The sequence below is a fragment of the Athene cunicularia genome, assembly GCF_003259725.1.
Source record: "Athene cunicularia isolate RWA chromosome 17 unlocalized genomic scaffold, athCun1 chr17_part1, whole genome shotgun sequence".
Taxonomy (NCBI): domain Eukaryota; kingdom Metazoa; phylum Chordata; class Aves; order Strigiformes; family Strigidae; genus Athene; species Athene cunicularia.
In genome coordinates this window covers 5,710,127-5,720,950 of record NW_020799122.1, presented here as the reverse complement: position 1 = coordinate 5,720,950, position 10,824 = coordinate 5,710,127, and the positions used below count along the sequence as shown (strand labels likewise).

The following is a 10,824-nucleotide window of genomic DNA, read 5'->3' as shown; positions in this document are numbered from 1 at the left end:
GGCGGGGAGGTGGGTGGGTGGTGTCCTTACACCCCTTGGCGTTGGTGGAATATGGGCTTTGGTGAGTGTTGTTCCCTTGGAAGTGCTGATAACTCCCAGGCTCGCAACTTGCCCCTTCCCAACTACCTGGTTTCATTAGTGGGACCTTGTCAGCATGGTCCAATTAAGATAAAGGGATGTTCAGAGCTATTTAATTATGAGTGCTGCATCCTTCTGGTCACCATGGTCTTCCCCTCCACCTTGCCTTCTCCCTCCAGGTGTCCTTTGATGCCTGTAGGGAAAAAAATCCCTAATCTGGGTTTCTGCTGGTTCAGGTTTTAGGAGTGTCAGCTCAGGGGAGAGAACAGCTCTTGGGGGACCCCAGGGTCAGCCAGGCTCCCTCAGAGCCAGGCAAACGAGCTGCATCAGAGTTTTGAACATTCAACTGTCAGGAGCATCGGGAAGGTAGTTTGGGGTTCAAACCAGCCATGGAGAGGGACTATGAGTGACCCTGTGGGACAGAGCCAGCCCAAGTCCTGGCATCCTGCCACACTCCATGCTGGGGAATGGAGGAAGGAGATGGGTCCTCAGACTCAGGCCTTGTTTTTCCAGTGTAAATTGCCAGCAATCCCATCCCAGTGGCATTACTGGGAGAACAGGTATGACCCCCTCCTCAGTCTATGAAGTCCTGGGTAGCATCAGCCAGATCATCCCTCCTGCCTGGTGGCTCATCCGCGGGTCCGTGGTGCCACGGGCTGGGATGCTTTTCTCCGTGGACACAGGACAAGTGGCTGTCCTGTGCTGGCTGGAGCTGAGGCCCTGACACATGTCCCCTCCAGATCTCTGCTGAGGGGATTTCAGTCCCGTCCTTGCGCAGGGAGAGCAACCAGGAGCAGGGAAACGGCGGCTCCTTGCTCGCTGTGCCTGAAGTCTCCAGTGCTACAAGAGGAGCTGCTGCTGCAGCCAAGCAGCATCTCAAAGGCTGTGCACGTGTGTGCTGTCACACACATGTGCTGTCACATGCAGCCAAGCAGCATCTCAAAGGCTGTCACATGCACGTGCACCACCGCACACATGTTCACCCAGCAGCCCTGAGTCTCCCAGCTCCCTGGGCGAAGCTGTGGGGCTGTAGCACATCCAGGACCTGCTGTTTTGTCATCTGCGCTTTTAATACTCCTTCCACTTTTTTAACATTTCCCACCAATTTTGCAGTTTCTTTCCCCAAATCCAAACATGCAGCCCTGTCAGGCTATGTTTCTCTCCTGAGGGTGCTGTATGGCCCTGGGTGAGCTGGTCCAGGGAGGAGGCTCTGTCCCCCAGCAGTGGTATTGGGGTGGGGGGCACCCATCTCCCCACCCGCCCCAATGTGGGGTTGAGCCCTCAGCATCTCCCATTCGTGTTTCAGGGCAACGACCAGGTTCGGTTCGAGCTCACCTGCTACGCCCTGTGTCCTAAGATCAAGGTAAGGCACCCAAAATTGTTCCCTGGGGCCTCACCGCAAGGCTCCTGGCCCCCTCCCCAGCTGGTGGGGAATTTTGTTTTAACACCGATGCAAGTAGCTGTGCCTCGCTTTAACAAGCTGCCAACTGCACAGTGGCGTTTTGGCATTTGAGGGGGCTGTAATGATCCTTAATTGACCTATTTTTACCCCAAACACCACGAGGCCACAGAGGAAACAGTACCAAGGCAGCTGCTGGATAATCAATGCTGCCTGTTTTGGCCTTGCATCCAGCGCCTTGTTAGGGTCAGGGGTTTGAGTTACTCCCCCCTTGCTCAGGGAGATTAAATTTCAGCTGGGGGACCAACACCCTACGGGTCCTGACTCCCCAGGGCTGCCAGGAGCTCTCTCCTGTGGGGACATCACAGAGGGGCTGAGGGGAAAAGGGGGCCCAGGGGCTGCAAGGGAACCAGGGGCTTCTGGTCTCATGCTCCTGCCCTCCTGGCAGGTCATCGCGCCGTGGAGGCTGCCCGAATTTTATCAGCGCTTCCCCGGGCGCCGCGAGCTGATGGACTACGCCAAGGTAGGAGCTGGTGTGGGGCGGCCGCGGGATGCTCGGGTGGCTGCAGGGTGCTCACCATGGCTTGGCAGGTGACAGCAGCGAGCCCTGCCCAACATCGCTGCAGCACCATGCTGGAGCCTTCTCGTTGGGGGGAGTTCTCCCCCCTATTTTTTTTTTTCTCCTTCCTTTTTAAAAGCCCCATAATTACCTGGCTATTAATGGCAACCTGCTTTCCAAGGAAACTGGTCCCAGCTCCCTGATTTGCGTAACAGACAAAGCAAATACGTTTGCCTTTGTTGTCCTTTCCTTTTTGAAGTACAAGTTGCAATAAAACATATTAGAAGTTTTGCATCAGGTTTTTACATGCCCACCAGGGTACCTTTCTTTTTTAGCAACTTCATGGAAATGCTTGACAACTCGGCTCAATCAATCAAAAGGGAAAAGGCAGCTCTGTGCATAAACCAGAAAATTGCTTCAGTTTTTAAATAGCTGCCGCCGAGGCTGCCTGGGTAATCTCTGGGAAGGCGAGGTGCGGAGCCGGAGGGATGCGGCGTGGGGTGAGGAGCCCTCCGAGCCCATTAGGGCTGCCGAGAGCAGCGTGTTGAGGATTGTGCTTGCCATCTGCCGTTGTATTATGAAGGGGCGAGTTTACGAGAGCTTTCCATATGTTGCCAAACAAATTCTCAAATAGGGGAGTTATTAAGAGCGCCACGGTTTTATTATATGGAAAATGGAACATGTGTTTTGGGTTTGGGGGTTTTGTTTGGGTTTGGGGTTTTTTTTGTTTGTTTGGAAGGGGGGGGGGAAAGGGAAATTAAATGGGTTGGGGCCCCGCTGAAAGAGAAAAGGTTGGGATTGAGGGTTTGTAGTACCTCTTGGTCTCTCGTTATGTTCAAGGTTTAAAAAAAAAAAAAAAGGGGGTGGGGGTGGTGTCCTTTCATTTTCACTGTCGGGAGAGGGAGATGTGTGGCCAGGTCCTTTCAGCACCGGGATGCGCTTACCTCGGTGCTTGGGGAGTTCTAACGCATTGATGTTTGGGGCTTCGTTGCGCTGGGGAACGCTGGGATCCGCACCACCATGGCACAGCTCTTGTGTAGATCCGCCGCCCAGGGGCTGGAGCCAACCTTGCTCTGGCAGCAAGCCACTTTGGCGGCCACTTCATCCCCACAAACAGCCGAGGCTGAAACACCTTAATGAGAAAGATGGAGCTCTCCTGGATGCTGCTCCAGGATGAGCCATTGCCTCAGGCAGAGCTGGGTGGAAGAGAGCTCGTGGAGCTTGTGCCCTGAAAATGAGATCTCTCCTTGGTTGTGGCATGTTTCACCCCAACCAAGGCTGCCTGGGCTTGGCAGATGTCGGTATGTGTGTTTGGACTTGGAGGATTCCCTCTGAAGCGATAACGTGGGGTGAGGATGGGAGGGGGAGCATGGGCTTCCCTGGCTGCCAGGAAGAGGCAGAGGAAGGAGAGTGCTGGCTGAGAAAATAAATCAGCTGGGGCTTGTGGCTTGCAGCTGGTGGGTGTTAGAGTCTGAAAGATGTGTTTATGCATCCTGAGTGAGATGGGTATAACTGATGGCATGGAGAGAGCCCATCAGAGGGCATGGCCTCCCCCAAGCCCTGTGTGGCTGAGTGCAGCCCCTCAGGGTAAACAGCCCTCTGCATTAATTGCTCAGCTTTAATTAAGGTGAAACGTCCTCTGTCAACATCCATGAGGGTGCTGGGATGAAGATGAGAATGAGGAGGCAGGTGCCGATGGGAGCATGGTCTCACCTCAGGCAGGGTTGAGGTCTGTCCCCCAGCCTTTGGTCCCCCCTAGCATTATTCGGTGGACTTTGGGGGGTTTGGAGGCACCTGTAGCTCCATCCGTTCAAGGGGTGGGAAAGGGAGAGGAGGCATCTTCTTTCTCTTTCCTGGAGAAGCCAGGAGATCCCCTGCACTCACACCCAACAGGCAGCATATTGCCCTTCCAGCAAGCCCAAGGTTGTGTTTTGAAGCCTGTGTGAAGCATTGATGTGCCCTGCCTGTTCTCCTCCATGGGCAAGGTCTGCAGGCAGGAGAGCAGCTCTGCAGAGGGGCCTGGGTCAAGGAGGTGAATGTTGCCCAGCACCCACCTCCAAACCCTGGGACAGGAGTACCAGGGTGTCCCACACCCAGCAAAGCAGGACCCATGAGCCCGGGACAACCGTGCCCAGGAGCAGGGCTGAGTTCATCCCTCTGCAGCTTTAGGAGGTATCTCAGAACCTTGCTTCCAGCTCAGTGACGAGTTGAGGACCATGATTTAACAACAACAAGCATTTCCCTTCCCTCTTCCTGGCAAACAAGGAGCCTCTGCTCAGCCCCTGCTCCTCTTTCTGGCCAAGCCCTTAGCTGACGTCCCTGCTGAGGTGACACTGAAATGGCAGAGCCGCCTGATGACATACAGGCTGTCCAGATGCGCCGAGGCACGGTGAGAATCCGCAGCCACTGCTGTCTCCAGCCCTGACTCACCGTGGCCCTCCCACAGCCGGGACATCGTGGCTCAGCGTGCTGGCAGGGTGGGCGACGTCCCCGCTGGCTCTGGTTGTTAGCTCTCTGCCGTCGCCTCTCCTGCTAATTCCCCCACGTATTCACCTCGTCTTCACAGGCAATTTCCCCTATTGAAATGTCAGTGGATAATTGAGCACGCTGGTGACCTTGTTAGGGAGCTGGGCTCAGCACTGTGCGCTGTGCCGGGGAGGCGGCTGGTGCGGGGCCGTGTGTCCCCGGGCACGGCATGCTCGGGGTGCCTGGGTTTGGGGAAGTGCCTGCTGCCCATGTGCCGTGTGTCTGCATCGCCACGTGTTTGCACAGGGCTGTGGGGACACGTGTGTTGTCCCCTCACATCAGAGCATCTGTCCTGTTTAGGCTGGAGAGCATCTTGTGGGTTTGGGGACTTCTGTCCCTGTGTCACCTCCCCTTGAGGAGGCACTAAGCTGGGGGAATGCACCGTCCTGGACCTGGACAGAGAAAAAGCACACAATGTCCATGCTGATGTCTCTATCACTTGGGTTCATGGGGTGCTCTGGAGCTCCTTCTCAGCTTGTGGCAGGGCTGGGGTGGCTGTTCTCCCAGCCACGATGTGTCCCTGATTATCCCTATCGAGGTGGCCCTCATGGTGGGAGCTGATGTTGCCCAGGGTCAGGGACACGCATGTCCACCTCGCTCTGTGCTGCCTTGCTGGTGGCCCTGGGATGTGCCTTTGTGCTTTTTGGGATGATCCCAGCACGAACCAGTTCCAGCAGGGGCTGGCTCTCCCCACAGGCTGGCTCAGCCCCAATCCCCTTCTCTCGGCAGAAACACGGGATCCCGGTGCCTGTGACGCCCCAGACACCCTGGAGCATGGATGAAAACCTCATGCACATCAGGTGAGAGGACGGGTGGGTGGGAGCTCCTGTGGCGTGAGGACTCAGTGCCTGGGGCCCCGATCCCCCTCATCCTGCATGGCCAGGAGAGCTCTTCACACCTCCAGAGTCCCAGGCTGCCCTGCCACATGCTGGCCAAGGGTGACCCCAAAACCTCCATCCTCCCTTTCTGCCTGGTTGTCCGCATCCCACATGGCACCACCCATCTCCTGGGCGCTCTCAAACCTGGCGCTCCTTGCAGGGTTGCTGCTAAAAGCCCATGGAGATCCAAGACACATCCTCATGGGCTGGTTGGAGTGGGGGGGTCATCCCAGTGGGTTTTGGGGTTGCAGGTTACAGGTGCTGCAGTGACATCTCTCTCCTTCCCTGCCTGCTGCAGCTACGAAGCCGGGATCCTGGAGAACCCCAAGGTAATCGATCACGGCCACCCAGCCAGAATGGCAGCCACAGAGCTGAGGGCGTCTCGTGTATTTGCAGCCTAATTGGAAATTTCACGGTGGGCCGTGTGCGGTGGGGAGGCCCTGCCGCCCGCCCCAGCCCCTCCGCCTCTCCCAGCACATTAATTGCTGCCGGCGTGAATAGGGGAAGGGCCCGTTTCAGGGTGACACCAGAGGGGACAATGTCACGGGGCAGCAATAAAGAAGCAATTAGACAGATGAGGCGCTGGTGGGAGAGTGGGGGCCGGTGGTGGGTGACGGGGATCTGGGCTGGCCCCTGCAGCTTGGATCCCCTGTCCATGCCTGCAGCTCGCCTAGCCCTCCTCACTTCCCCAGCCCCACTATCCGGGGGCACCCATGGGACCACCAGCCCCCAGGCAGCTCTGGCCACTGATGGTACTGAGAGGCCGGTGGTGGTGGGCGCCGTGGCCAGGCGCTGCCGGTAAGCGTGGCACATCACTCCGGGAGGTGTGGGTCTGGCCCCGACTGCCTCCCGATAGCGCTCGTGGTCCGGCTGCCTGCTGGCCCCTGCCCGCACTGTTCATGCTCCAGTGGGTCGCCAGGCTCAGCTACTTAAACTATCCATCAGCGCTAATTAGACAATCTGGGGAGAGGAGGGGGAGGCAGGCGGAGAGGGAGAGGAGCTGGCTAGAGCTCAGCGCCCGCAGCCGGCTCACCGCGTTGGGCCGGCGCGTGCCTCTGGTGGGGGCGTGAGGAAGAGGAAGGTGGAGAGGGGGTCCTGCTGCCCCTTCGGTACCCTCCAGAGGGGTGTCTGTGGGTTGGGCTTTGCAAAGCTGGGCCCTTGGGGGGGGTCTCCTCCTCCAGGAGAGCAGTTGGCACAGGGGTGGATTTTCATGCCTCTAGCTGGAGCTAGCAAGGGGCTGACCCACACCCTTCCCGGAGCACCCATCCCGACCCACCCCTCCGCACCCAGCACCTCTCCTCTCGGTCTCGAGGCTCTGCCAAGTCCACCTCCTTCCCAAACCCAGCTCGGAAAATGGGACTGACCAGCGCCCTGACCCCATCCCTGAGCATCCTTCCCTTGGGCACCTCTCCCTCCGCCAGCGCCGGGGGGTGGTTTCCCGGAGCGTGGTGTCACCACCATCCCCTTCCCCAGCCCGGGAAGCGGCGCCGGGCACCGGGGTGGCCGCAGCAGGATCCGGGGTGCGAGGCACGGCGGGCTCCCCTCCCCAAACCCCCGGGACCTGCCAAACGCAGGGATTTGAAAGCAGATGGTTGAGCTATTTTCTGCCTCTGTGAGGCCCGATTGAAGGGCAATGAGGCAGCTAATGCGGAGAAAGATAGAAATTTACTTGCTTTAACTTCATATGGCACTCTGAAAGAGTTCATTCAGTCCCGGGCACAACAATATCAGCCGGATGAATAAACCATTTGCGGCATCGATAGCTCTGCATCATGGTTTACTTCATGGACCATTTGCTTCCAATTTCTTCTCTTCTTGCCCCGTTTTTCTTGCTTCTTTCTTCCCCCCTCCCTCTCTCCCTGTCCACACACTCTTCCTTTTTTTTTTCCCTTTTTTTTTTTCCCCCTTTTTTTTCCTCTCTCCTCTTTAAAGATGACATTGCAGGACTAGCCCCCCTGCGGGGAGGGATAAATAGAAGGCATTGATACACTGCAACAAACTATTTGTCATTTGAACTGTGCTTTTAGGAGAGAGAATAAAAAGAGGACAGACTCGCCGTAATGATGGAATGCAAGCCAAATGTCACTTTTATTTCTATTTAGTTATTTTATTTAATAGGGGTTTTCATAGTTGGCTCGGAAAATTGGAAACTACCTGACTTTGACTTCCAATGTTTAGTAAAGAGTTTTTAATACTTTCCGGTATTTTTTCCCCTCCCAACCCCATCTTTCCTTTTAAACTCAAAGTTTTTCATCATCTCTCATGGGTTTGTCTAGTTAATAAGTGTGATCGGGGCTAGGAAAGGCCAGACGATGTAAAATTGAAATCCGCAGCCCGTGTAATTTGTGCGTGTGCACGCGCGGGGGGCACGGGGGAGATGTGCCTGCGAGCGCCTCTCGTTTAAAACAAGGGAAAGGGGCAAAAATGAGGCAAAATGGAAACTTGAGGGTGGTTTTGCTGGAGCGTGTGCTGGGGTGGTTATGTCTGTATTCCCAAGATTCGGCTGCGGTTGGTGCCGGGACACGCGCCGCAGGGTTTGGGGTGAAGGGGATCTCTGGTGCAGAGGGGGTGGCAGGGATGCTCACAGCTGGGCAGGCTGCCCTCAGGTGCTGGCAGCGATTGGGCTTTGCCATTTATTGGACCAAAAAAAGGGGAAGTTTTCACTAAAAGACTTATTGCCTATCTTTAAAAATTTTAGATGAAAACTTCTTCTGCAGAGAAATTCATTTTCCCATAAAAAAAGCTTTTTTTTTTTTTTAAAAAAAAAGCAATCACTTTTGCTTTCTTTTTTTTTTCCTAACTTGCTTTCTACCTTGTTCTTTTTTTCCTTGCTAGAAAGGAGGAGAAGGGTGGAAAAATGAGCAGATGAAGAGTTGTGCTTTAAAAACGAGAGGAGAAACAGGGGGTGGGTGGGTGCAGGCAGAGCCCTGCAGCCCAGGGATACCCAGAGCTCCAGCTCTCACCAGCTGGGATTTGTGGGGAAATACCAGTTTATCGCTGCTTAAAATGTTTGCAGAAGTGGCTCTGTTTGGAGAAACTCCACCCGAGCTGCTTGCACAGGGGGTTTTAGGTCACTGGGACCCCTCAGCTGGAGGCTCCTTGGCGACGTTCCCTCGCTGTTGGCCACGGCCAGTTTTGGCCCAGCCCGGCTCTGCCCTTAGCTTGCCCAGCACTAGTTGCCTTTCCACTGTTTTGCACAGGCCCTGGGTGCTCCGTGCCTCAGTTTCCCTCCCCTCTGCCTCCCAGAGCTGTGGCTGGATGGAGGGTCCTTTCAGAGATGGGAGTTTGCAAACGCTGATCCAAAAGTGTTTTGGGGGTCAGCATGTGCAGTCATGTCACGCGTGAGTGCCGAGAGGACACGTGAAATTGTAAAGCATTTGCTCTCTGGGACGGAAAGCTTTTTTTTTTTTATTATTATATATTTCCCCCCCTCTTCTGACATGCGCTCCAATTGCTGCAATTCATCGTCAGCGCCCAAGCCTCTGCTGGCCCGGCTCTGATGGAGATAAGATGCCTCTTTCCTATAAATCTAGAAAAAAAAATATACATAAAGGTTGATGTGCTCTGAAATGGGTTTTTGCTTTGTTCCTCTATTTTCCCCCGTGTGTATTAACCCCGGGAACACCATGAAAGAGCCGGTGCGCCTGGAGCACCTGCTGGGGTCAGGCCTCCTCATTAGTTTTTTCGGTCAGTGCCGAATAAGCCCGGCCGCGGCGCGGGGACGTGCGGGCGCCCGCCCTGCCGCTCGCTGCCATCGTCCCGCTTTTCCCTGCCTGACTTGCTTCTCCGCAGCCATCCCACCTCCAGCTGTGGGGGCGTCGGAGGAAAAGATGAGATCAAGTTGAGGGGAAAAATTGGCTGATTCCTCCAACCCCTTTGTTCCCAGGGCCCCGGTAAGCGCCGGTGCTGTGCCGTGCCGGCACCGCGCTTTGGGATGGGGGATGCGTGCTGGGGTGGGGGCTGCTGGCAGCGTTAGCCATGCCAATGCCACTGACTCTCCCTCTTCTCTCCCCGCCACCCTTCTCTCCCCGCCACCCCCCCGGCAGAATCAGGCCCCCCCTGGGCTTTACACGAAGACCCGTGATCCGGCCACCTCTCCTGACACCCCGGACGTGCTGGAGATCGAGTTTGAGCGGGGTAAGCGTCTGCTCGCAGCCGGCCCCTCGCGCCTCTACCCCTCGAAGCTGAACCCCGCTTCCCGGCCAGGACCAGACAGCCAGGAGCATCCCCGGGGTGGGGGCCGGTGGGTGAGCCCTGACTCGTGGTGTCAGGGCTTGGGATAGTGCTTGCAGCACATTGGGGCTCTTTGAGGTGCGCAGAGGGTCTGGTGTACATCTTGGGGGGCTTGCTGGGACTCCCTAGGGAGCAGAGAGGGGGACCCCACCCCAGCCATCGAGGGGCAGTGGGCACAGGGTGCCTCTTCTTCAGGGTGGCACACAGGTGGCCCTGGGGACATGCAGGTAGGCCAGTGTCACAGCTGGGGAGATGCTCCAGCAGGATTTGGCCGGTGGTGCTACCAGTGTTGCACCAAGGAGATAGGGGCACCCCCGTTCCATCCCCAGGGATGCACAGTGGGGCCCAGCCCCAGAGGTGTCCCTCGGAGCAGCATCTCCCACCTCCGCCAGCCACGGGCATCCTGGGCCACCCTCCATCCTGGCAGCAGCAGCAAGCCCAGGCCAGGCTGGGGACACCCTACTCAGAGGGGGCACCCCCTCCCCGCCTCCAGCATCCCTGCTCCATTATAATGATCCCCCTGCAAGGAGCAGCCCCCCTCCCAGCAGCCCATTCAGCCCCTAGTTAATTTATTTGAAGTTTTAATCTAATTATTAACTATTTTAAAGGCTAATCAGCTTTTGCCAACAACGGCCCCGACAACGTCGGCTCTCCGCCGAGCGGACCCCGGCCAATACCCCGGCGGAGGATGCGAATAGAAAGAGCCGGGGCGAGGGGAGGGCGCAGAGGGGGGGGAAACTGCGCCGAGAAGCAGCTTAAGGTTCATTATTGCCGCGAGTTACATTTAATAGCAATTTACAACTGAGTTTATAAACCCCTGGAAAATAGGGGGTTTAGGGGGGGCGGGGGGGGGGATCTGACAGCCCCCGTCACTAGACAGGGCTCTCGCGGGCGCCTCAATAATAAAGACTAGAAAGGGAGGCATTGAGGCTGATTGGCAACTGATAGTGCGTTAAATGGTAATGAGGAGGGCAGATGGAGGGGGGATTAGCCTCCAACTCCGCACCGCTTTTCTTTGTGGGCCCCGCAGCCCCCTTGTCAGCTTCCTAATACATTTATTGCTCATTTCACACCGCTAAAGAAAAATGCCTCTTTCTATTCAGCATCCCCCCGCCTTGCTCTTGCCCAGCACCCTTAAAAAAAAAAAAAAT

At 56.3% G+C, this 10,824-nt stretch overlaps 1 protein-coding gene across 2 annotated transcripts in view; it reads left to right on the top strand.

The window, feature by feature from the left end:
- ASS1 (argininosuccinate synthase 1) overlaps positions 1 to 10,824 on the top strand; it is a 28,891-nt gene that overhangs the window by 5,497 nt on the left and 12,570 nt on the right. For both annotated transcript variants that reach the window (XM_026860507.1, XM_026860508.1), the window contains exons 5-9: positions 1,385 to 1,441; positions 1,926 to 2,000; positions 5,292 to 5,362; positions 5,739 to 5,769; positions 9,487 to 9,577. In XM_026860507.1, coding sequence (XP_026716308.1) covers positions 1,385 to 1,441; positions 1,926 to 2,000; positions 5,292 to 5,362; positions 5,739 to 5,769; positions 9,487 to 9,577 — 325 coding nt within the window. The remainder of the gene's footprint in view (positions 1 to 1,384; positions 1,442 to 1,925; positions 2,001 to 5,291; positions 5,363 to 5,738; positions 5,770 to 9,486; positions 9,578 to 10,824) is intronic.